Here is a 27,232-nt window from a genome sequence, read left to right as displayed (position 1 = left end):
GCCCTGACAACCTGCGATGCTGTGATTATTGTTTTATAGACATAGGGTCTTCCTTATCCTAACCTGCTTTTATTACAAACACCTTTATTTCAGGAGGTAAAAAGAAACAGTAGAATACTACACAGATCAGCTCATCTCCTTCACATAGTGGTTTGTTTGTTTTCTTAATTGTTGGTTGATTATTTTTCCTGTCTCAGAGTCAGGGGCACTGTCTTCGGAAACAGGTGAGCTACAGGAACCTTAGACATACAGGCTTGGGTGTGGCATGGAGGACATCAAATCCAACCATAGGAGACAGCCTTCTCAGGTTGCTTAATCAGCAAGTGTTCATAGATGTATAATATTGCCCACAAGTGTCGTGTTCTATAATGGAAATATTGAACTAAACAACAGTTTACAGGCTTAGTGGAGCAGAAATAAGGCTGATCATATAAGGCAAAAAAAATCTCAGGGACAGAGAGGATGTCCTATCACACAGGAAACAGGCCTAGAGACCCAGCAGAGAGAGCAGGCACTAGGACCCAGTAAAGCTTCTCTAACTTGACAGCCACACTGGTAAGGGCCTCTAAGGAGGAAAATGTGGACCCACACCCTCTGGCCACAGTGAGGCTGGGCCCTGGCCTCCATGGCTGGTTAGGTTTCCTGGTGCCTGAGGTCTCAGAAAGGCAAACAAGTATAGGCTGGAAGCTCTGCTCTTGCCAACCCTGAGGGTCTTGCTCAGGAGGCTCCTGCAGCCACCACAGGACATGGACACATGTCCTGCCTCCCTTACCTCAGGATGTGAGCCCAAGAAAGCAGCACACTTCCAGTGTGCTCACCTTGCACTGGGTTCTTTAAGGTAATTGGACACTTAGGAAACACCCAGCAAATCCTTGTGACCTCCTCAGTACAAGTGAGAGAAACCAGAACATACTGGGTGTTTTTCCGCAATCGGAACTGTTGTTGGGATGACAGATGGACAATGATTTCAAAACGTTGTCAAGTGTGCTAAAGTTGAAAGGCTGCTAGCTATGGTGCTGGGCAAATATTATGTGAGTGTGTCAGGGTTTTGGTGCCACCTCAAGAAGGACATTCTGAGTGAGCACGAGGAGCAAGGAGGCATCAAGAGACACTGGGACATGGAAGACATTAATGAATCTTAAGATAGTTTTCATTCCCACATCAGTGGATTACTTCCTTAAAGGACAAGTGAGTCAGTGTCCTTTTTCGGGCTGAAGTAAGATAACATCACAACATAGGGACCAGAAATTACTCGTAAGCCTAATATTTCTGTCAGGGTGTCGACTCACACTGCTTCATCTGCTGTGTGGATGTGGAGGTAAAAAGCAGTCTGACTCCCCATGGCGATTCCTGCAGCCCAGACTTTCTCCTGCCAGCATCTACAGCCTGTTGCCAGGGTCCAATCCGGGAACAGTAGAACTGGCCCCACCTGGGTTAGGAGAATTTCTTCGCACTGACTTCTGGGAAATGTAGTTTGGCTGCTGTGACATCACAGTCGTCCAGGAAATCCCTATCCGGCTTTTGGTTTACACACTTGCCTCTTCCTGAAAGTTGGACAAGAGTCCTGTAGTCTGTGCTGCTGTACTTTCCCGTCGCGTCTCTGACATGGAGGTCGGTCCAGGGAGCCGCGTAGCCTGAGGCACTGTGCGGGGTGCGGGGTGCGGGGTCGGTCTTGGAGGGACCTGGGCTGGGTGGGCGGGCGGAAGAAGCTGCTGGGGTGCTGGGCTGAACTGAGAGACACCTGACATGGCAGGTCAGGGCTGGGAACAGGACGGTTGGGATTGTTCCCTGAGTGACCGTTTCCTCATCCACCGCGTGCAGCTGGAGCCCGCCTTGGGCTTCTGGGACAGCAAAGCTGCCTGGTAGTACAGGAGTAGATAACAGTGCCAGGTCCGAGATTACCAGCTAATGACGGTCACATGACTGCCTGCTCCTGAGGAGGGGCTGGGAGCTCACTGAACTGCTGTTAGGGGAGAACTTGCTTGGAGCCCATACACACCGAGGCCCAATGCTGGGGAATGTGAACCCAGCTTCACCTTAGAAAAGGCCTCTCTCCTTTTAGAGTTGAGTAATTGTAAAGAAGAATGTCTGGTTGGTGCACATTAGGTGTGTCAGCATGTATTTTTCTTGTTCTTTTTAGTGTTTTGTTTTTTGGGGTTTTTTTTTTTTTTTTTGGACACAGGATTTCTCTTTGCTATCCTGGAACTTGCTTGGTAGACAGGGCTGGCCTGGAACTCACAGAGAAGCTCCTGCCTCTGCCTCCCCAGTGCAGGAATTGGGGCACGAACCACCCAAGGAGTGTCATTTGGTCTTGATCTGGCTTTGAAATTGTTGAGCTGGTCCATGAGCAGGGCCCTAGGAGCAGGTGAATTGTTCACATGGCATTTTTGAGGGTGTGGGGCTTTTGTGTCAAGTCAGCAGGGTGAGGAAAAGCTCACAGGCCTGTGTGTGGTCACGTGATTTAATGTAACCTGACCTGTGATAAAAAACAAACTGCAGCCTACTCTGAGGAGTAGCTCTCTTATGTCTGCATTTGTGAGGGGGAGACAGGACCACCTGCTCCTTCCCTGCCTCATAGCAATTGAAGGGCATCCAAGGCTACCAGAGTCTGTGTCAGAAAACACTTGAACATACTTGATGGACATGAGAAATACTTTCTGTGGGTCATTTCATGTCTTACAGTTAGCTTCGTGACAAATCCATGTAATCAACACTTGGCTGACTTTTCAACTATTTGTACTTAACTTATTGGCTCATTCCACTTGAAATTTAAACTTTTTTCACTAACTTGCTCTGATGCTTGTATTTACTATTTGAGGAAGAATTCTTCCCCCCCCCTGCTTCTATATTCCTTCTTTTGCAATGAATATTCATTCTTTATGAAAAATAATTTGTGTTAGATTCTATCATGGCCTGATGATGCTTCCTTCTACTGTTGATTGAATTATTTCAGTTTGCTTCTTTTATATCTAAGCTGAGACTGCATTATTTCTTCATTCCCTTTCTACAGTTTTTGCCTGATGCAGGCCACTGTGGTTCACTCTCCTGTGTCCTTTCCGCAGTTACAGGTGGGATGCCTTCCCTGTCCCCTGCACCAGAGGTTCAACTGTGAGCAGATGCTTTTATACGTAGCCAGGACAAAAACACTTCCCCCACTGTCCCTCACATGGTACCTCCATCTCCACCCAGTAAAGCAAACTGCTAGTGTGGGATTCCTTCCTCTTGCACACGTGTGTGTACTCTTCTCCTTCATGTGTGGTTCTCTTTGCTCCCAGATTCTTCATTGTATTGCAGTGTTAGCATCAGGGAAGCAGTTACTTGTCTTTACATCGCCTTCGTTAGCCATGTCCAATCTGGAGAACTCTTGAGAGGGGATGTGCTGGGTGAAGACACTCAGATCTTCCTGATGTATGTGATTATGTCAGAGGCCATGGAGAGAATTACAAACGATTTTAAAAGGATTCAAACATATATGCAAGGAGTCAACCTGAGCAGCACAGGTTCTCATTACATTCTCATTTTCTATTGTAAACTTATCTGTCCTTGTGTCCTCCATAGTCATCAGATGCAGCAACATATCAGTGATGTATTTTGAGTGGCACGGAGTCAGGTGCCCTCAGAGTTCTGTTAAGTCTGCATTCCACTACTCTCTTCCTTCCAGGATCTATGCACAAGTAAGTCATTTGTATCAGAGTGCAGGTCCCCACTCTATCGATACACTCCCCTTACTGGTGCTTTAAGACTCAGGAAAATATATGCACCCTTTAAATTCCACAAATTCATGGAGACATCTAATGTACAGAGCAAAGCATGAAATATTTATTTTGAAACTAAGATTAAAATTACAGAATTATTCTTTCCAAAGCAGATTCTTTATTTGGTCCCCGGTTTTTTGTTTTGTTTTGTTTTTCATGCTTTATTCCACTTTCTCAGTCATAAAGTTGCAAAACACAGTGGCTTGAAGGGAAAATTAATCATTGTTTCATGCCGCTGTTGTGTGAGTAAAGCCCTGGGACAAAGATCTTATACTTGCTGCTTCGTGATGTGTGTTGTGTGTGTTTCAAGCACTGTGTTGTGTGGTGTCTAGATAGGCTGGTTTTGAATGGAGGGTCAGTGTTGCTGATCCTGATTAGGAATCCCCTTCTCTCATTGCGTCTTCTTTTACTTTTCTCTGATGTCCTGTTAGTCTTGACTTTTGTATCATCTCTCTGAAAAGGTATCTCTGAGGGACACTGACAGGAGCTGCAAGAGTTCTTAATACATCTCCTCTGTCTGTTCTGTTATTCTAGGCTTGCCTCTGGGATCAGCCTCCATTTGTGTGGAGTCCAGATATCCATGTCCCAGTTAAAGTAAGACTGCGTAGTAGTTTTTAATGAATGACAGTTTCTGGCCTCATAACAGACCTTATTTGTATTTCTTCTCCATAGAAATTAAATGTTGTTACTGCCAAGTTCCCTAAAATGTTTCTCTATTCTTGTATTGGCTAAAATCCTTTCAAAATGATGTCTCATTTACAGGTCCACTGCCCCTCAATCACAGCATCTTCTGAGAGAGGGTGAAGAGTCTTCCCCAGGGATGTACTCACTCATTATTCTTCTAGTAACAGGGGGCTCAGTCCACCAAACATACATACAGGCAACACTGAAGAGAGTCAGCCTTTCATATGTATATTGTTATGTATATGTGTATATATACATATCAATAATAACTAAGAAATACAATGCTATGCATTTTAGATGTAGTCATCCAGGACAGGAGAGGACTTAAAATGAGAAAAGAGGGAGAAAGGATGTAGTTTAAATTTACAAATTTCTCAGAAAAAAAAATGCATTCTTCAGAGTCGTGAGAATATGGGTAAAACTGGAAATTGGAAACTATTTCAGACTAAGTAACACATGGTTACACTGATATGTTAAAGGTACAGAATTGTAACTTGTAGAAAAAGGAAGTATAATAGTTTTTCCCATCACCCAGTGACATCAGGAAGCCAAAGCTTGGGGACTTCCTGAGCAGTGAGTGCTCTGGAACAGTGGGATAGAAGGATGACACTCGCAGTACTGTTGTCCTGAATGTCTGTAAGGATTATGTGGAGTACATTTTAGAAGCCCGGACAATAGTGTTTGAGGAGATGAGCATAGGAAAACTGAGAAAGATGATCCAAAGCTTACCCATGCAATTATTGCAAGTCCCCTACTGATACCTAAATCGCTAATATTTTCATGAATTAGTAAAAAGGAAAAATAATGTATGACTATTCTCATAGTCATTCTGGGACTTTACTGAATAAGTTATGAAAAGCAGAAATTCTGAAATTAGAAAAATTTGAAATTATAAAAAATCATCAGCAAATGTAATTCTCAGCCACATGACACTGATACACAGGTTTCTTATGTGCAGACCAGGCTTTAGGAATGTCACAAACTCATCAATCACTGCTTGTCAGAGATAAGGTGGAAAGGGGTAACACTGGAGATGAGAGTGATATCTGTTCAATTTTGAATTCTCAAACAGTGTGTTCGTCCTAAAGTTGCCGATTTTCTCATTTGTTCACATAGTTAACTGATAGTCTGTGAGTTCTACCGCTTGCCTGTTTCATCTCCTGTCCCTTGTCACTGTCCTTTGTGTCACTACCTAACTGTGTACAAATCTAGAAACCCAGATGACAGCCAGAGCCACTGCATCAGAATCTGTATTTCAATTCACTTCTCAATTATGATTAGGCACATTAGTGTGGACAGGTACCTTGTCCCTCATGATGACTTTGTCCTGTGAGAAATATGCATATGCTTGGTGTGTAATACAAGCATATAGCATTAAATGTGTATTCCTCTGTGGATGTGTTCATTTTACATTTCATCTGTCTCAATGTATAGTGGTGTACATGGTGGTATAGGAACTTTTTCCTTGTCTTCCTTGAAGATGGGTCCAGTGTGAGATTGTGTGAGCTCCTATGATGTGTCTGAGGAATATTACTCACTGATGTCAGAAAGACTTCTAGCTCTCTTTCATGCTGGCAAATCTAGATTTGTATCCACAACCAAATGTTGCCTGTGTTAGGGTTCCTTCTGCTGCGATACAGACCATGAGGAAAGGCAACTTGGAGGAGAAAGGGTTCATTTCAGCTGACAACTTGAGGTAACAGTTCATCTCTGAGGGAGTCAAGGCAGGAACATGGAGGCAGGAACAGGGCAGGGGTCACAGAGGAACACTCCGTACTGGCTTGCTTTCCATGGCTTGCTCAGCCTTCTATCCTATACCACATAGAACCACCTGTCTAGGGCTGGCACCACCCATAATATACTGTAATATCTTATATCAGTCACTAATTTAGAAAATGCGCCGCAGGCTTGGCTACAGGACAGTCTCCTGGAGACATTTTCTCAATTTGCTTCTCTCTTCTCAAATGACCCTAGCTAGTGTCAAATTGACAAGAGAAATATAAAGCCCAGTGCTTCTTGGTATTTCTATGATTATTAGTCGTTAAATTAACTAAAAGTGTGATTTCATTCACTAGTGTTTATTTCAGGAAGTGCTGTCCTTCTGGGATGTGGCCATTGATTTCTCTCCAGAAGAGAAGGAATGCCTGGAGCCTGCTCAGTGGAATTTGTACAGGGACGTGATGTTGGAGAACTACAGCAACCTTGTATTCCTGGGTGAGGACTGATTCTATAGTGAAGTTTTATTTCACCCTAAACATGTAGCTTCCCCACATTCTACAATATCTCATCAGAGATTGTGCTTTCAACAACGAGCTTCGTATTCTTCATTTTAAGAAAAATGAGGCAAGTTGCTGTATAGCTAATAAGCATTTCATTGTTCCTTAGTTTGTGAGTTTACCCTGTCTGTTGGGAGCATGAATCTTTCACTCTTGTGGGATTGTTAGCAATTTAATGACATGAGGCATGGAGCTCGCATGTTAATGAAAATTTTTCACAATTCTGTTTAAATGTTTTTGTCCCTGTAATTGAAACTCAGAATCTGGACCATATAAATTTCTTCACATGTTGTAATAATCTGGTCAGAAAACATGTCAGGAACTAATTGTCTGCAATCATTTATTGCGTTATCTTTTTCCATATACATATTGTACTGGAAGGGTCATGTCAATTCCCAGGAGGAGAACCCGTAAACAATCTTGTTCTCTTTTCCTACAAACAGGTCTTGCTGCCTCTAAGCCACACCTCGTGACATTTCTGGAGCAAAGACAAGGGCCTTTGGATGTGAAGAGACAAGCAGCAGCTACCGTGCATCCGGGTGGGTAGGAAAGAGAAGGTCAGAGGACAGAGTTGAAGTCCAAACAGAAAAGCAGGCTTTCCCACATGCATTGAAACATGATGTTGTCATTCTTCAGGTCTCTGCATCTTGTCGGTATTGTCAAAGAAGCAAAAAAGTCTCTCAGACTTTTATGATCATTTAAGTCTCTTAGGCTTCGTATTTTCTAAGTGGTAAACTGTAGTTATATTCAGTGACTTCCAAGGTTTTATGGTTTTGTTTTTCTTTTTATTGGGTCTCCATTGTAAAGGAAGACTCAAGGAAATGCAACTCAGTGCTGGTCAGACTTGAGAGTCATTTATTTGTTGGAGTTGAGAGCAGGTTCAGCTCATGCCAGAAAGATCTGTACAGCGAGGTGCACATGACTGGGTTTATAAAGCCAAACCCACAATTCCATCACACAGAGGCAGGCAGGAGCAGAAGGCTCAACAGTTTCTGTTCTGTTGATTAGAAGATTAGCGGTGGGGAGCAGTTGGATAAAAGTGAGACAAACGAGAGTCAATTTGGGAAGTTGATTTCTTATTGGTTTTAACAAGGAATCAAAACATTCACTTATGTTATAAAGGTATGTATTGGGCCATTAAGTAGACGAATTTCACAAAGACTCTTCATCTTTCTTAAGGAAATCTAGTCATGGGTAGCCAGTTCAGCAAGCCCCATAGGAAACATTCAGGCTATATTACATGAGTCCAATGGGAGGAAGAGATCTCATGGTCCCTTCTTCTCAAGGTCTCCTGTTGAATTCTGCAAACTTCCTCCATGTGTGTCAAGGTTCATTGGCTTCCTGTTGAAATGGGAACCAGGTTGAAGAACATCCCTGTTGTCCTTGGAAGTAGACTCAGAGAGACTGCGCTCAGTGACCTTTCACAGTCCACATCTCCTCCCCAGGCTTTATTGCTTTCTGTTCCTGACTGTGGTGGGTCCACAGGTGGCACGTGCAGCTTAGCTGAAATGAGTGCCCATAGTTCAGCCTGCTGTGCTGACTGGTCCTGTGACAGGGTCTCACACTTTGCTGAGGACTGCTTACAGAATCAGGCTTTGACCTCTCAGCTCAGGGATTAGCGTTGTTAAGAGGAGGAAAAGTCAAAGCCAGTGGACAGGCATGGCCATTCGAACTAGCATGTAGTTCCTGTACCATTTGGGTGGCAGGCTCAGGCACAAGGTTCCCCTGTTTGCATCATCCACAGCTGTAAGTTCAGGGGTCGTGGAATATAGAGTGACTGCAATTGCTTGAGACATTTAGGCTGTGTGTGCAGAGTCTAAGATCCTCCTCAGCAGAGAGAATCCACCCCTCTGCCTTGAGAGACATGAGGAGTAATTCGTTTTTTCCTAAAGTTAAGGACTAGGAGTTCCTAGTTTGTCTTATAAGCTAGAAAGACAGAAGCAGTAGATGCTAGCAAGTCCTGTTCCCCTGCTTCCTTATCCTATGATGAGCTAGCATGGCAGTTACCCTGATAGGTCTGTGTCCCACTGGGGCTACCCTCCAATGTGTGCTGTTTGATCCTAGGTGTGTCCTGCCATGAAACTGTAGTGTAGCTTTTAATCCTTTTTACTCAAGCTTTCTTTTTCAGTAACCAGTTTTTTAAGTTCACATGAGTTTTAATATTTCAGATTAAGGAACGTTTCCATATTAAGGAAACTTTAAGTTGTCCTAAAATTTGAGTTTTCTGCTTTATGGTTAAGGATAATAAGATGCACAGAAGACTGTATAATGGATAATATAGTCTTTCCCTCTAACATTGTCTCTGTAAGTGAATTACATTTGTATTTAGCATGATTACAAATACAATATTTGGCACAGTAGGTATATTTAGTCATTAATATTGTGACTCATCATTAACTATTATGTCTTAATTACTTTTGTTGTCACAAATACAATAAATTAGTCATAAGTTTGTATTGCTGGAAATAAAAATGGTATTGAGCTCAGGAATGTTTATTATTAGCCCTAAAATTGTTACAGCAGTATTATTGAACCTGCTGTCTCATTAAGACACAGACACCGGTTAGACTTTATTTTTCTTGTGAGCCTAGCCTTTCATGGCTGAGCCATCTCTCCAGCCCCTGGTTAGATTTTATAATTGTCCTATTTCCCTTGGGCTGGGCAGATATTTACACCTATGCTATCTCAATAACCTTATCATCCAGCTCCAAGCCCCCACCTAATGCCATCCAGCTTAACCATTCTTACCTGGGCTACCTTTCATCCATAGTCCTGTAAATACTTATATTTTCCATCTTGGTATTTTGTCCATCCACACCATCCTTGGAGTCCTTTCTCCTGGCCCATGTGGTTCCTTCTCCACTGCAACTCCACCCTAACTCTTTATGCTCTCCTTCTTCCTTCTCTCTTCCCACCTGTCTCCTCTGTTTTTCCCATGATCCTCCTGTCCCCAAAGCCTGGGAACCCTACCCTGGCCTACTCCATTCTGCCCTGCCCAGGTTTTAGGCCTTTTAATCAACCAATGAGAAATAATGTCTTAGGTAGCTTTACACAAGGATAGGTGTATCCAAGCAGTAACCAGATCTTGAGGGCCAGTAATTAGCATCAAAATACAAGCATCAGAACAACCCCCAATAAGTTTGTGACTTAATAAATGAAAATGATTTATGCTTCTTTCATCTCAAAATAATCATTAAATGTAAATACAGTCCGTGCAAGAACTGGGAACATCACTCGTCTCATCTCCTTAGTGCATTTTTATAAAATCTAAATCAGTCCTACAGATCTTCTACACTAAGTAGCTTGTTTCATCAGAAAGGATACAGAGGAGAGACTAGTGAGGTTAAAGAGACACCTAGAAGAATGAAAAGGTGTACAATTAATTATCATCATAGTTCTTGTCATGACTCAGTTTCTCCAAATAGCTAAAGTTTCACAAAGTTAGCAAAGACATCAGTGACTAAATAGATGTATTTAGGGCAGTTTTTTTTAAATTTTTTATATTGATTACAGTTTATTTACTTTGTATCCCAGCTGTAGCCCCCTCCCTCATTCCCTTCCAATCCCACCTTCCCTTCCTCCTTTCCTCTCTGCCCCTTTCTAAGTCCATTGATAGGGGAGGTCCTCCTCCCCTTCCATCTGACCCTAACTTAATCAGGTTTCATCAGGACTGGCTGCAATGTCCTCCTCTGTGGCCTAGCAAGGCTGCTCCCACCCCCCCGGGGGGGGGGTCAAGGAGCCAGCCACTGAGTTCATGTCAGAGACAGTCTCCACTCCCCTTACTATGGAATCCACTTGGATACTGAGCTGCCATGGGCTACGTCTGAGCAGAGGTTCTAGGTTATAACTAAACATGGCCCTTGGTTGGAAAATCAGTCTCAAAAATGACCCCTGTGCCCAGATATATTTGTGGTCTTTGTGGAGCTACTGTCCTCTCCAGGACTAACTCCCCCTTCTTTTATATGGTGCAAGGAAATCATGAAATTTGCGGGCAAATGGTGGAATCTAGAAAAGATCCCAGAAGCAGAAAGACACACACGGTATATACTCACTTATAAGTGGATACTAGACCTAAAAGATAGGATAAACATACTAAAATCTGTACACCTAAAGAAGCTAAACAAGAAAGAGAACCCAGGGTAAGATGATCAGTCCTCACTTAGAAAGATAAATGGATGGACATTGGAAGTAGGAGAAACAGGACAGGAGACTACCATAGAGGGCCTCTGAAAGACTCTACCTAGCAGTGTATCACAGCAGATGCTGAGACTCATAACCAAACCTTGGGCAGAGAGTAGGACAGTTTTTGTTACCATGAGCAGACCTTCAGAACCTGAGGAACTTCAACATTTTGACAGTTAAGTATATGATCTTTAAGTCTCATCCTCCATAAGGCCTGCATAACACAGGAAGAATTCCTATTGCTTACCTTAAGGATTTAAGATTTTTCTTGCCTCTTTAATTATACAATTTATCTATCTTAAATAATTAAATCCTTTTATTACAGATATATTGTCAAATATATATCTTTTGTATCTTTTTAAAATGGTTTCACTGATCCATACAGAGAATATTTACATGTCAGCAAAAAGTTTAGAAAGGTCAGTAAATTTGAATGGGAGAACAGTTTTTGTGAACAATCAAGATTTGGGAGAGTAGAACAGAAGTTCAGTCTATAACTGACAGAAGAATTAGTTGAGACACCTCACTCCCTTTGGACCAAGCAGCAGAGCCTCTTCATTAAGCAATTTCAAATGAGACGTAATAGCATTAAGAAGTAAATTTACCTTTTGTTATAAGAAAATTTCCTAAACAGAAGGTACATTAGACAATATCTACATCAGTGAGGTCTGTACCCACTACACACAACACACTGTGACTAGGCTGCCCTGGAACTCATCGATCCTACTGCCTCTGCCTCCCAAAGCACTGATACATGGTTTAGTGGTTAAGACCACAGGCCATTCTTCCTAAGAAGCCAGGTTCAATACCCAGCACCGACATAGTAACTCCCAACTCTCTCACTTCAAAGGAGCAGACATCCTCACACATAAGCAAAACATCACTATATACAACAGCTTTCTCATAACTGTAGGGGTGGGCTTTCCTCACCCAGGTTTAGTTCTTCTGGCTTATATACCAGATGTTTGCAGAAAATCTCAAAACTTCATGCAATTAATGCCTCATTCCATGCACCTATCTGCGAGGGGTAACAGGTGAGGGTTCAGGGACCTTGCCTAAATCCTTTTTTGAAGGAATGTTAACATTTAACAAGCCCAGCTGTTAGCAGGCACAGATAGAGTTTTGGAGATGGTAGTTGTTCAGCTTAGAACATCAGCTAAATAAAAGAAGGCTGAAGGCAAAGTACACTGCATTGACGTTACTGGACACATACTCTTGGACCATTATGCTCTCAAAGTATTCAGGTAAACAGTATAGAAAACAGAAGACAGTCTTTATGACTTAGATAGCATGTAGACTTATCATGATCATCAATGCATTGATGTTAACCGCATCTAACAGATTTCAGTTGACCATGATTTTGCAATTAGTATTAAGAGATTTTTGTTTGTTTGTTTTTGATTTTTAAGACAGGGTTTTCCTGTATAGTCCTGACTGTCCTGGAACTCGCTCTATAGAACAGGCTGGCCTTGAACTCACAGACCCTGGACAGGGGCTTTGGCAAAACCTTTGAGGCAAATTGGCTTGGTTTTGAAGTGGGTGGAACAAATCCTATCTCCAGGTCATCTTTTCAGTGGGCTAAGACAGCCCGTGACAATTTATAAAAGTTATCTGTATTCAAAAGGCATTTGTAAGGCTGAACCCAGTGATGTACACATTTACAACTGGTTTGTGTGTCTGCAGACAGGGGCAGAAAATCTTAAAAGGTCAGTATCCATTTTCTGTCTCATACAGATATCAGTGTCTAGGATAACTATTCTATGAGGTTAGGATCTATTGCCCCGTTGTAGGTCAGACCTCTTAAGTTTTAAACACATAAAACCTGTTATCTAGGAACAGTTAAAGAACAATCTTAAAAATGAGACATCTAAGGAACCCAGAAAATACTGGAAATGAAAGCAAAAATTCCAGGCTTGATGGAGCAGATCAAAGACCTATCTCAAACTTTGTACAAATGAGTTCCAAGAATTGACGGAATGTCCTGTCTCAGAGGGAGCAGACTTGGGGGGATACTAGAAAGGGTTCAACATAACTTCTGTCTGCAGTCTCCTACACAAGCAGTGCAGCTAAGGGACTCCCATGGAAACACCTGCTACAATTCTTTGGCCACTTTGGGTCCTGGACCCACAGGCTGGCTAAGCCCATGAATGCCTGGAGGCCCTGCTCCTGCCAATACCACAGTCCCTGGTTCTGTAAATCTTGCAGCCACCTTGAGTTTGCACTAGAGGAGGTTCTGCCTCTGTTGGGTCCTTATTGTGTTTGGTGGGTCAGTGAGTTGATTGCCAATCTCCTTGGCCTTAAGGGCCCCTTGGAGGGGTGTGGCTGGGAGTTGACTAGGTTTGGGCTCTTGAGAAGACCAACGGGGTCTTGTCACAGACCATCTCAGTGCCTGGGATGTGGGAGTCGAAGAGGAATAGATGTAGAGTTTCTCAGACCCACTAATTTAACCTCAAAAAAGAAGGTTGACACCACTGATGGACCATAGGCAAGAAGACAGAACTTCCAGTCACCTTGAAGCCAAAGTGAGCTCAGAGAGCGGCCTAAACCTCTGTTCCATGATGAAAGCCAGGCAAAGATACAGAAAGAACAGGGCAAATGCTGAGACAGCACACATTAAATGTATTATTCATTTATTCATTCAGCATCCACAGAAATGGTATAAGACAAGGATTTAACTGAAATTTTTTATACATCAATATGTTTATACATCAATGTGTTTACTCTTAGAAGGAGACCTAGGGAAAGTGTCCCTTTCAGGAATTTTTCCACTTAACAGAAGAATATCTTCATCTGCTTCTTTGGACAACCAGTTGGGTTTTGGTGTCAGGAAACACACTGGATGTTTTGGTACTTTCTGGCCCTGATTTGAATGGATTTATAGAGCCAAACCCACAATTACATAATACCAGAGGCATGCCCCAGGCCTAAAATTTCAAAAGTTTCAGTTCCATCAGTTGATTTATGTTGCACAACTGTGCATCTTCCAAGGCTGAATGAGAGCATTTTTGTTGTGGAGGGATGATTAGACTCTAGAGGGCTTCTCTACCCCACCTAGTTCTCAAATAATTGAGACAGAGACTTTTTAGTTTTATAAAAGCTTTAAGGCATAATAACTGGGCAGACATCAACCCTCTGAGCTATTTTGCTATTTCCCAGCTACACACCCCAAGTTAGTTGTCATGATTGTTTCTGTCAGGGCTGCTTGTGTTCCATCAGGCCAGCCCATCACATCCACATGCTCATTGTCCATACTACCCCTGGCGACTTCCTATTCTCAGGCTTCCTCTTCTGCTTCTTCCCCCCACCATACCCCACTCCCTATGGCCTCTATCTGACCCCAAGCCCGGGAACCTAAGCTTTGCCTACTTTTCTTCTGCCCAGTTACAGGCTCTTAGCTATTTTATTAACCAGCCAACTTTAAATCGGGAAGCAAGGTTTACACATCACTTGGTGCCTGGATAGCAACCAGATCTTGGGGGCTAATATTTAGCATTTGAATACATAGCACCAGACCAACCCCCAACACATTTTCTCAGCAGGATTGGTTAGCTGAGGGAGCAGTTGGATAAAATTTGGGGAAAATGGAGTCACACTGGGCATTTCAGTAACAGTCATTCTACTGTTTCTACACCTCAGAAAATTGAACAGCTTTCTAAAGATGAGGATGTGAAACCATTGTAAAAAAAAAAAAAACAGTAACTTCACACATGAACTTTCAAATCTTGTTACACTCATGTTAATGGAAGTCATCCGATCAGGGTTCTTTGTGAATGATGAATATTTCCTCTAAAATGTTTTCTTATCACATACTCAGTAATAAGGATTTAAAATGCATGCCCTTCTGGAATATATATTCAAAGATTAAAACTGTTCACAACTAGGAAAATGCATTTAATAGCTCATCAGTAAGCTTTCAGAATATTGTAGATTCAAGATTTTTTTTTAACTTTGCAATTTGATATTCTTCATTGTTATTTGAAAATTTGTGTTGCCTATAATCATTTGTTATAAATACCCAGTGTATTTCAGTGGATGGATAAAACACATTGATAAAATACATGAAGACACTGTTAAGATCCAAATATCTATAAGCTCTGCTTCTGTGATTTTGACTTCCTGAACAAATAGGAGTCTCCAGTTTTCATGTCTGATTCATTGTCTCCATTCAATGGTCAATAGTTGTTAAATCTTAGAAATGAATAAATCTTACAAGTGTGTCATTTTTCACCTAGGTGTGGTAGCTCACACCATTAATCCTAGAACTTAGGAGGCAGAGACAGGCAGATTTCTGAGTCAAGACTAGCCTGCTGGTTCTAGAACCACAACAGCTACACAGAGACATCCTGTCTCAAAAAAAAAAAACAAAAAATAAAACAAAACCCACCAACGTAACCAAAAAAAAAAAAAAAAACAAAAAAAAACAGGTAACCTAAAGTTTTTTTAATCATCACTAGATACCTATCAGATATATATTTCCTTGTCACCAAAATAAACCATAAAATACTATGCTGCATCCTTGAGCTATATTATTGAATCTTATTGTGGAAAGTGCTTATTATGCAGCATATCTTTTGTAAGTCATAAAATAAAACTCTATTTAGGATAAAAACTGTATATTACTATTTTAGTCCAATCTCACACTATCAAAATTAACTTTCTGTTTTCCAGGCTTGGCAACTTCATAATTTTATTCAGTTCAGCTATATAATATCTATATTGTATGATAGGCTTATTTCTGTTAATAAAATGCCCTTAGCTATTTACTTACTTAATTATATTAACTATAATGTTAATGTGGTTATAATATCATATTAACTATATATTATTAAGCTATAACATCCTTAGCTATTTAACTTTGAATTATATGCCAAGATGTCTGTGTTCTACTTGGTTTTGCTCTTCGAGAAAACGTATAGGTTATTTCCACCTACTGTATTTTGTAAATTAGGTTCACTGTATATAACTGTTGAAATATACTGGACTTTCTTATTTATGGTTAAGCACGTATGAGTAAATGTATTTATTTTAAAAATAAGCATTAGAAGTATGGAAATATTGCTTAGTTTTTGATCATATCTCAACCTTTGTCTAACAGGAACAAGACATAATGATTGTAATGAACACAGCAGAGCCATTCATTTTAACTCTGTCTGTATTCAACACCAGAGAATTCGTAAAGGGGAGAAACCCTACAAGTGTGAAGAATGTGGAAAGGCCCTTAGTTCTCATAAAACACTCTCTAGACACCAGAGACTTCATACTGGAGAAAAACCCTACAAGTGTAAAGAATGTCATAAGGCCTTTAGTACTAGCTCATCACTCTTTGTACACCAGAAAAATCATACTGGTGAAAAAACCTGCAAGTGTGTAGACTGTGGCAGATCATTTTACTATCCTTCAATGCTGAAGCAACATCAAAGAATTCATTCTGGAGACAAACCCTACAAATGTGAAAGATGTGGAAAAGCTTTTTATGATCCTTCATTCCTTAAGCGACATCAAAGAATTTATTGTAGACTGAAATCATACAAGTGTGAAGAATGTGGCAAAGTATTTTCCTCTGCTTTAAGCCTTAAGAAACATAACCGAATTCATTCTAAAGCGAAACCCTACAAGAGTGACATGTGTGGAAAAGGATTTACTAAGCCTTCTGTTCTTCCTGAGCACAAAATAGCTCACACTAGAGAAAAACCGTGTAAGTGTGAACAGTGTGGCAGATGTTTTTCTTCTTCTTCAGCACATGGGAAACACCAATTAATCCATTCTGAAGACAAACCCTACAAGTGTGAGGAATGTGGTAGAGCCTTTGCCATGCTTTATTCTCTTAGTCAGCACAAGCTTGTCCATTCCAGAGAGAAACCTTACAAGTGTGGAGAATGTGGGAAAGCCTTTTCGTATAATTCTTCCTTGATTCAGCACAAATTAAGTCATAATGGAGTGAAGTCTTATCGATGTGGAGAATGTGGGAAGATGTTTTATTCTACTTCAAAACTGAAGAAACATAGAAGATTAAACTGTCAAGAGAAACTGTACAAGTGTGAAGTCTGTGGAAAAGCCTTTTCTACTAATTCTTCCCTGATTCAGCACAAAATAGTTCATACTGGAGAGAAATGCCACAAATGTGAAGAATGTGGAAAAATGTTTGCCTGTACCTCAAAACTGAAGAGACATAAAATAATTCATTGTCAAGAGAAACCCTTCAAATGTGAAGTATGTGGCAAGGATTTTCGTACTCGCACAAAACTAACTATACACAAGAGAACTCATGTGAGTGTCAAACCACACAAATGTGAAGAATGTGGAAAAGCCTTTTCTATTCTCTCATACCTTACTCTGCACAAATTACGTCATTCTGCGGAGAAATCCTATCAATGTGAGGAGTGTGGCAAAATGTTTTACTCTACTTCAGACCTTAAAAAACACAAAAAAATACATACTGGAGAGAAGCCATACAAGTGTCATGAAGAGTGTCACAAAACTTTTAGTACACGTACAACCCTTAAGAGACACAAGACAGTTCATACTGGAGAGAAACCCTACAAGTGTGAAGAGTGTGGTAAAAGGTTTTCCTATGCTTCAGACTATAAAGCACATCAAAGAATTCACTGTGAAGACAATCCCTACAAGTGTGGGGAATGTGGCAAAGCCTTTACCAAACTTCGTGTATTTACTCAGCACAAGTTTGTTCATATTGGAGAGACACCATACAAGTGTGAAGAGTGTGGCAAAGGATTTTCTAGTCCTTCATATCTTAAGTTACATAAAACAATTCATTCTGAAGAGAAGGCCTTCAAGTGTGCAGAATGTGGCAAAGTTTTTGTTACTCAATATAACCTTTCTCAACACAAGCTAGTTCATACTGGAGAGAAACCACACAAATGTGACCTGTGTGGAAAAGGATTTACTAAGCCTTCTGTTCTCACCAAGATAGGTCACACTGGAGAGAAACCCTATAAGTGTGAAGTGTGTGGCAAAGGATTTTCCTCTTCTTCATTCCTTAGAAGACATCAAATAATTCACTCTAAAGAGAGTCCCTACAAGTGTGAGGAATGTGACAGAACCTTTACTCTGCTGTGCACACTTAGCCAGCACAAGTTGGTTCATACTGGAGAGAAACAGCACAAGTGTGAGGAGTGTGGCAAAGGATATTCCTCATCTTCAACCCTTAAAAGACATCAAATAATTCATTCTAAAGAGAAGGCCTAAAAGCCTATGAAATATGGCAAATTTCTGTTACTCATCCCTTCTCATCACAAGACAGTTCATATTGTAGAGTTTTGTAAAGTTCCTACAAAGTTTGTACTTCTTCAGCACCTAAAAGGCATCAAGGAACTCATTCTGAATAGATGCTCAACAAGTGTGTGCAATGTGGTAAAGCCTGTGCTGATCACTCAGATCTTACACAGCGCAAGTGAATGTAGGGAGTAGAGAAGCCATGCATGTGGGGAGAATGGCAAGTGCTTTACCAGTCAGTCAAATGTGAAGGAAGTGACAGGGTTTTAGTGTTTCCTCATATCTTAAATAACAACAGTCTACATCCTGAACATCAGAGCTGTAATGTGAAGGATGTGGTGAAGGTTTCATTTATCGTTCAGTCCTGGTTCAACCTCAGTAATCTGCACTTGAGAGAAACCCTACTTGTGCAGAAAAGGACCAGGGTTGAGCTATGCCTCATGTCTATGTAAGCATCAGAGAATACATCCTGATGAGGAGGCCTACAAAAGTAATCAAGGTGGCAAGCTCTCTACCTGTTCTTCATACCTTTAAGTATCTGCAGAGACTTCATACTGCAGAGGCACTCTGTACACATATGAGCCGTGCCTGAGCCTTGAATAACACTTCAAGTCTTCATCAGCACCAAAGAATTGCTGTAGGTGAGAAATCTGCAGGTACAGATGTCCTCATCAGCTGTAGATGTCCACATCACACTGCCGAGCACTATCTGAAAGGTCCAGTTTGTTATTTTCTTATAAACTTGTGTTTGTTGTATTTTCTTGATTTCTATGTGATGTAGAAGCCAGCCTAGTCTTTAAATCTTTATTAGGAGTATTTAAAACTTAGGAGTATTGGGTTGGGGTATATGTATGTATGTATTTCTCTAGCTTTGATATTAGGGTTTGTTATCACCTTTCACTTTCTATCTTGTGGAAGAGATTGAAAAGTGTTGGTATTAGATCTTCCTTTTATGTTTTTTAAAAGTTAGCACTAAACCCATCTGGTCCAAATCTTTACTTTGTATTTTAATTACTGATTTAATCTCCTTATTGTTATAGGTCTGTCCAGTGTTGTTTTATCTTTTTGCTTTTTTTTTGTTCTCTCATGTATATATTTAGAAGAATACCCATTTCATAAAAAGTTTCCAGTTTCTTGGATTATACATTTACAAAAATATTTCCATAAGGTATTCTGGAATCCTTGGAGTTTACTGTAACAACTCCTTTTTGCTCACTTTGGTTTTAGGTTCTCTCCATGTATCTATCTTGGCACCTCGTCACTCTCATGATCACACTCACTCTCCATCTCTGTGTGAGTCTCTTGTCTTTTGGTAGTTTCACTAGTTGAAGAAATTTTTTAACCATTTAAAGAACCAAATGGATAATTATGGATGTTCTTCAAATCTCTAGTTTATTAATTTTTCCCTGATTTTTTTTTCTTATTATTTACCTTTTTATTTTTACTGTTCATTATGTTTTCTCCATCTCTCACAAATCTGGGGGTGTCTGTTCTCAAAAAAGCAAAAAACAGTGTCACTCATTTGGTTTCAGAATAAAAAATCTGTTTCCCTTTATGTTCAGAACAGGGTTTTTATATCAATGCCATAAGGACCCATAGTGTAAAGACGAGAAAGCCACATGCACCCAGTGAGCAGAGAGGAGGGATGTGATTATCAGATACCTAATCAACCAGTATAAAGCATTATATATGCAGTTCTTACTTACTATTGATCAACTGGTATAAAGCACTGTATATAAAGTGCTTACTTTACTATTGATGCATATGCCCAAAAGGCATACCAAACTCGATTTACTAACATTGTGAGCCCTTAAAACAAGGGCAATTAAAAAAATTTTAATTATCAGTTACCTCATAAGTGGGTAAATGTCTCTAATGTGCCCCCATAAATGTATTCATGGTTATTTATAGTACAAATGAAATTTATTTACAAAAACAATATTGAGAGGAGAGACCAATTTATATCTCATTCTATGTAGTCTTCTAAATATGTAATGAAAGTATATCCTAACGTACCTCAAAACAAGCTTAAAGTAAACGGTTTAGTATGAAACATTTTACAGGATAAGGATAAGGATGTGTTGGGAGAAAAGACTTGCTGAAAACCTGCTGTTCCTGTCTCCCTCCTGCTTGTAGGCCTGACCAGGAGAACTTCATTCTTATCCAAAGGGAAGGTGAATTTCTCCTCATGTCTCACATGACCGTGTGATGGATTCACTTGCCCAGTGGAGAAGTCTGGCAGACATCCTAAATTTCTCAGCATACAGACAAGCATATACACATTATTCTGCTTTCAAAGGCTCCCTTCATGAAATATGAGGATGCTGTGAATAGGAGATCTCTGTATCTTACCTGCCACCCAACTGGGCCAGGACCTGTACCTCAGCTGAATTGCTCATCTCTTTACCCTGACTTTCAGTTTTCCTCCTCCTAGCAAAGCCAAGTTGAGGATGACAGGTTCATGCATGATACTGTATGGAGACCCAGGGAAGAGTTTACCTAACAGAGAGAGGTTTACCCACAAGTACAGTCAGCACAGCAGGCTGAACGATGACACACATTTAAACACCAACAGTAGGTGCCATCCAGCAGACAGACCACACACAGCTGAGAAAACAGCACTGTCTGAGGGGGAGAAAACCTAGACTGTGAAAGTCCATCAAAGCCAGATGCTCAGAATCACCTTCCAGAGAATATGGAAGCTGCTCTTCAGCCCTCCTCACAACCCTGGAGGCCACATGTGCCCCTGACAGCAGCTTGAGGTAATGAATGGGGCAACTGCAGATAGGGGTCACTTGCCCTTCGTCCTTTCAGCACAGGGCAATATTGGGGGAAATGCTTCCTAGAGGGCTCATCACAACAGCTCCTTAGGACTGGCTCTGCCACATCTGCTCTAGTGGTCAGGCCCTGCTTAATTAACTGGTGGTTAAACCAGTCAGTTGACAGGCCGCCTTGGGATCAATGGCTCCAAGGGCCAGTTCCTCTTCTTTCATCAAAATCAAGATTTGAAAGGGACTAAAACAAGTGGAGAATGAAGAGATTAAGGCAAGATCAGGTTATCCTGACTGGCACAGTACCTCATGCCTCTCAGGCAAGTAAATGGTATCTCCTGACTTCTGAAAAAGAGTTCCTCCCTTCCTCCTGGGGGAGGATCTAAACCCATAATAAAGAAACAACAAAATACAAACCGTAACTCCGCAGTGTGCATCATGTGTGGCTTTTTGACTTTGCAAACTCTACCTTCCCTTGCTTCCTAAGAGCCCTAGTGAGGAAGCAGCCCAAGCTTGGTCAGCTGCTCTTAATTGATGCAATAATCATGGTGACTTGTCCCTTTCCTCATGGGTTACTTCATTCACAGATCCTGAAGGGCATCTCTCTCTACTGGAGGGCATTCACAGTTGTGGTACATTCTACATATGGTACCATGGGAGTGAAGTGATAAACACTCCAGTAGATCAAAATGTAGAGAATAATAGCCTGTGGAGGCACTGGTCTAAATGAACACCTGGGTGGCAACTCTTAGCCTCAGGGATCACAGGAGACAATGTAGAAAGGTTGCAGTAGCCAGATGAGGTGGATGTCTGCTGAAGCACTATTTGCTGGAAATGTCAGGACTGTTGCATGCATGACCACACTGTGACTGCCAACTATTCGGGAAATACTTGCACAAGCGAAAACCAGCATTCAACATGCCTGATTGTGTGAGGGTCTCATTATGTCTAACCTTCAGTGGAGCAGGAATTGTCAACTGATGGCTTTTGGGGAAGACAGACAGTTGGAGAGGCTTTCCCGTTCCAGCCACTTGTTCTAAACATAGAGGAGGCAGTGGGTGCACTTGGTGTCATAAAAAGAGAAGAAAACACCCACAAAATTGGAAGGGAAGCGTGGCGTTAAGGGTGTGCAGTAACTGAGGTGAAAATGGGGAGAGAGTTGAATAAAGCACAATTCAGATACTAAATGGTATTAGACTCCAAAGACATCAATTAAAATATATTGGGGGTTGGTGCGTGGGACCTGTACATGGCGGGGGTGGTAGCTGCTGCAGCGCCGAACAGCAGAGAATTCCCGTGTACTCAGGGGATCCTCTCTGGAGCCACAGCGAAGGCTTCCCAGAAAAGGACAGAGCAGTGCAGAGCCACAGCTCACAGGACTGCAAGGAGCAGCCTGAGCCCGTCTCCCCTGAGCTGGAGCACATTCCCAGAAAGAGGGGCAAGAACCCCAAGAAAGCTGTGGGAGTAGCCTGGGCCATCGGCTTCCCCTGTCCTCTTTGTCCTCATCAAGCAGGAAGTGGAGAAGGACCCTTTGAGGCAGATGAAGGCTTGGCAGAACATGGCGGGTGTCAAAACCGGGCACCAAACCAGAGGTTCAGGGCTTCCTTCCATCAAACCCAGCTCCCTAGAATTGCGTCTGGAGTACAGACCTAAGTGAGGATCACTGCAACCTTGCACTAGACTATTGACCCATGTTCTGTGTGGCTAACTGTGGCCACTGCCCCTGAGGCCCATCAGAGGGCCCATGGGGTCCAAGCTGCCATCAGCACCCATCTCTTCCACAGAGGAACCAGCCAAATGGAAATAAAGTTATCACATACTGGCAAAACAACAACAATGGCAAAAACCAAACAAACACATATTGTTGGTTTTGGACATATCCAAACTTGAGCTGTTCTAGCAGTGGTTCCTGCACTCTGGCTGTCATAGAGTTTATAGAGGGCCAGCATCATTCCTGGAAGTCTTCATGAGGGAGCAAGAGAAGATTCCCAGATGGCTCAGATGCTGAGGACTAAGGAGTCCTGCATCAGTGGGACATCAAGGAAGAGAAATAAGATTGCTCCCCAGAGACAGGCTGCAGCCAGCCTCACCATGTATCTTCCACTCGGCTTTACTATCAGTACAACAGAGGAAAGATGAGCAGTGGCCTCTTCATCCTCCCTGGCCTCCCTTCTATATCTGACACACCTGTCACAGCTGCTTTGGTTCCTTGTTATCCATCATTATTAAAGTTAGACAAGGAGTCTACCATTCAAATGAACTTGGTGAGTAATGAGTTACAAAGATAACATGTCACATAGCTTGTATAGTCAGTTTACTAAAAACAAAGTTTATTAACATGTATACCTCATGTATGTATTAATGATACATGAAGAAATGAATAAACCTCTAGAGTAGATTGCAAAGAAAGAGTCTCAGCGTCAAGCGTAAATCCTATCATTATCAAAACGAGGCTGGTGTGTTAAAAGGTTCTGTCTAAAAAAAATGGCTAGTATGTGGCCAGGAAGGCACCTTGAAGAAAGACCCAGATTGCTCTGTATTTGAGACAATGTTTTCTTCCTGTTTGGAGTCTGAGGAGATGTAGCTAACATTTCATTCCTGGTATCAGAAAGGACATTTCCTTACAAATGGATACACCCTTTACGGATAAACATGTTTTCTACAAGGAACAATTTTTCAAAGGAACAGTTTATCTGAGGTATAGACTGTTTAGGAACAGCTCATATGAATAGCTCAAAGTGAATAGTATATCTCAGACATGTCCTGTCAGGAGCAAACAGAAAACTATGGGGGGTTTTTTTGTTTTGTTTTGTTTTTTGTTTTTTTTTATTTGTTTGTTTGTTTGTTTTGGTATATAGTATCTGCGTAGTCCCAACTCTCCTGTATATCACTGTGTAGACCAGGGTGGTCTCAAAGGTCAGAGATCTCCTTGCTTCTGCCTCCAAATTGCTAGGGTTAAAGGTATATGCCACTACTGTCTGGCTCTTTCTTTTTTATTTCAAACCCTGTTATTTACAATATTGCAATTAAAAAATGACATGTCAAAAGTAGCTCGAAACTGTGTAACTCATGAACTTCTGCACAGTTAGGACAGACATTCAAAACTAAAGCTGAGGAGTTTACCTTGGTATCTATGTGTCCCGCCTGCGGAACTAGTTATTGGGTGGGACTCGAAAGGGACCCTTACCTGAAAGGCAAAACGGGCGAGAAAGAAGAATGGGACCAAGCTAAATCTTGTCAAGGTCCGTTTACTGAAAGCCAAGGTACAGAATATAAACGAGGGAAAAGGGGGGAAGGGGGAGGGGGAAGGTGAGCTGGAATTTGCATTGACTCCAGCTCAAAGGGGGGCTGTTAGTGGAGCTGTCTGAGGGCTACTATCTTGCAAACTCCCTCAGTAAGCCTTTTCTGAGCTAATCTATTCCTGTCGTCTTGAGTCAATGTTTTTCTAAGGGAGGAATCCTTTGACTCCCAGCCCAGGGTCGGTCAGAGGGACTCTCTGTCTCTGACTCAGGGTCAGTCTAAGAGATTTCTCTGGCTCATGGCTCAGGGTAGGTCTGAGAGATTTCTCTGGCTCATGGCTCAAGGTCAGTCTGAGATATTTCTCTGGCTCATAGCTCAGGGTCAGTCTTTGGCATCTATGCTCTTTTGGATATATCTTTATTCATTCACACACACCAAAACCCAAAATCCATGACTGAGTTAGAAACAAAAACAATCATGTAGTGTCCTGTTTCACTCCCATGTTCATTACCTGCTTTCAATCATTCCTCACCTCCTAATACTTAGCCTTTTTCTCTTTTCTACACAGCTTACAGGCCCTGGACACACATGTAAATTTGTTCACATGTGTCCATTTATTTTTGTCTAGGTTACACATATGAAGGAGAACATAGAGGTTTCTCTTTCTGATACTGTGTGCCCTCAATACACAATCTAAGTGCGTCAATATTCCTGCAAAATTTGTGATTACAATTCTCTTTAGCACTAATGAGTATTCATATTGTATTCGTCAGGGTTCTGTAGAGTCACAGAATATGTGGAATTACTCTCTCTATATAAAGGAAGGTATTGGAATAACTTACAGTCTGTAGTCCAACTAATCCAACAGTGGCTAGCTGTGAATGGAAAGTCCAAGAATCTAGTGTTGCTCAGTCTCTCAAGGATGGGTATCTCAGGGGGTGTTCTCTATAAGCTGGAATCCAAGGAATGGCTGTGCTGGCAAAGTGAGGGCCAACAGGCCAAAAGTGGACAGAGGCTTTCTTCCATTGTCCTTATATAGGCTTCCAGAGGAAGGTAAGGCCCAGGTTAAGGTGCGCCTCAAGATCTGGGTTAAAGGAATGTGTGCATCCAGATAAAAAGCATGTGAATCCACCTCAAGATTCATTTCAAAAGCCTGTGTCTACCAGCCAGGGGATCTGGGTCAGGTGTGCCCTCCACCTCTGGATTGTACTTTATTCTATCTATAGACAAGTTGACAGCCTAGAATTGCCATAACACACCCACGATATGTATGCATGGGTGTGTGTATGTGCAGACATAAACATACATGATCTTGTAAATAATAAATATTTATCTATTCATCTGATCATGGGCACCTGTGTGGAATGAGGTCCTTTACTGTTGTGAATAAAGCAGAAATAAACATGGGCGGGGGAATATCTCTACAATAAGTTATGAGGGTCTCTGCACTAAGCCCAGGATTGAGTTAGTAGGGATAGCATAGAGACTCATACTCTGGTTCCAGTGGTATGAGGTCATTATGAGTGTGAGGTACTGATTTCTGATGGTCCAGTGGTCACTGTGGCATGGATAGCCTGCTGTCTTCATAAAGGCTACTTTGTGTCTGTGGCTCTAAGCACAGCCTGGACATAGTAGACTCCACAGCATCTGACATTGAGTACCAGCCTCCACTAGGTTCACAGGATCCTAGGGGTGAGCAAGTATTTGTGGTCACCAGCTGCTTCATGATCAGCCCCACCTGTACTGACATCAGAGGCCAATGAATCAGTTCCCGGATGCAGGATGCTCTCCTATGGATGTGTGGATGGGACATCCTTCCTAATGTTTGGACCCTGTTCACCCGTGCTTCCACACTAAACACTTGAGGCTTCATGCAGTTAGCTCTGAACTGCAAATTCAGAGCTGGAGGAGGGGATGGATACAGTGGTGCTCATCCAATGACTGTGTCCATCTTTACTGATGGCATATTAGCATCAAGCAAGCTCTGCTGCAAACATCTGGGTGCACACAGCTGGAGTTGGAAGAGGGCAGTTGTTTTGCTCTGAAGATAGTAAAACCATTATGTTAAAAGACTGTTGAATCTAAATTGCACATGGAGGGCGATGTAACAAGTTAGCACACTTGCGTATGTACTGGTAACCATTTAACCTCCTAGCCTCCTGGCAATTATATAAAAACTAAATACTGTGTGATTTACGCTGCAGGTAGAGTCATTTGTCATAAATTTATTTTAATAACATCTAACAATTTTGCTGAGGGAGCCCTGACAACCTGCGATGCTGTGATTATTGTTTTATAGACATAGGGTCTTCCTTATCCTAACCTGCTTTTATTACAAACACCTTTATTTCAGGAGGTAAAAAGAAACAGTAGAATACTACACAGATCAGCTCATCTCCTTCACATAGTGGTTTGTTTGTTTTCTTAATTGTTGGTTGATTATTTTTCCTGTCTCAGAGTCAGGGGCACTGTCTTCGGAAACAGGTGAGCTACAGGAACCTTAGACATACAGGCTTGGGTGTGGCATGGAGGACATCAAATCCAACCATAGGAGACAGCCTTCTCAGGTTGCTTAATCAGCAAGTGTTCATAGATGTATAATATTGCCCACAAGTGTCGTGTTCTATAATGGAAATATTGAACTAAACAACAGTTTACAGGCTTAGTGGAGCAGAAATAAGGCTGATCATATAAGGCAAAAAAAATCTCAGGGACAGAGAGGATGTCCTATCACACAGGAAACAGGCCTAGAGACCCAGCAGAGAGAGCAGGCACTAGGACCCAGTAAAGCTTCTCTAACTTGACAGCCACACTGGTAAGGGCCTCTAAGGAGGAAAATGTGGACCCACACCCTCTGGCCACAGTGAGGCTGGGCCCTGGCCTCCATGGCTGGTTAGGTTTCCTGGTGCCTGAGGTCTCAGAAAGGCAAACAAGTATAGGCTGGAAGCTCTGCTCTTGCCAACCCTGAGGGTCTTGCTCAGGAGGCTCCTGCAGCCACCACAGGACATGGACACATGTCCTGCCTCCCTTACCTCAGGATGTGAGCCCAAGAAAGCAGCACACTTCCAGTGTGCTCACCTTGCACTGGGTT

General features: G+C 41.8%; 1 protein-coding gene across 1 annotated transcript; it reads left to right on the top strand.

Moving 5' to 3' along the window:
- The first annotated feature begins 1,541 nt into the window (after positions 1-1,541).
- Positions 1,542-23,288, top strand: LOC129684190 (zinc finger protein 58-like). Its single transcript, XM_055617264.1, has 4 exons — positions 1,542-1,611; positions 6,527-6,653; positions 7,159-7,254; positions 15,993-23,288. Exons 1-4 carry the CDS (start codon positions 1,606-1,608, stop codon positions 18,101-18,103), a joined length of 2,340 nt encoding a protein of 779 aa, XP_055473239.1. The 5' UTR covers positions 1,542-1,605; the 3' UTR covers positions 18,104-23,288.
- The last annotated feature ends 3,944 nt before the right edge of the window (positions 23,289-27,232 follow it).

Source organism: Psammomys obesus, unplaced genomic scaffold (assembly GCF_907164565.1).
Source record: "Psammomys obesus unplaced genomic scaffold, mPsaObe1.curated_primary_1811, whole genome shotgun sequence".
NCBI lineage: Eukaryota > Metazoa > Chordata > Mammalia > Rodentia > Muridae > Psammomys > Psammomys obesus.
Note: the sequence above shows the minus strand (reverse complement) of the source record. Positions and strands in the feature narration are given on the sequence as shown.

Bases quoted from the DNA above. Each gene is read 5' to 3' on its own strand.
- LOC129684190 (XM_055617264.1), top strand. The intron at 6,654-7,158 runs GTGAGGACTGAT...TCCTACAAACAG, and splicing joins CAGCAACCTTGTATTCCTGG to GTCTTGCTGCCTCTAAGCCA. The intron at 7,255-15,992 runs GTGGGTAGGAAA...TTTGTCTAACAG, and splicing joins AGCAGCTACCGTGCATCCGG to GAACAAGACATAATGATTGT.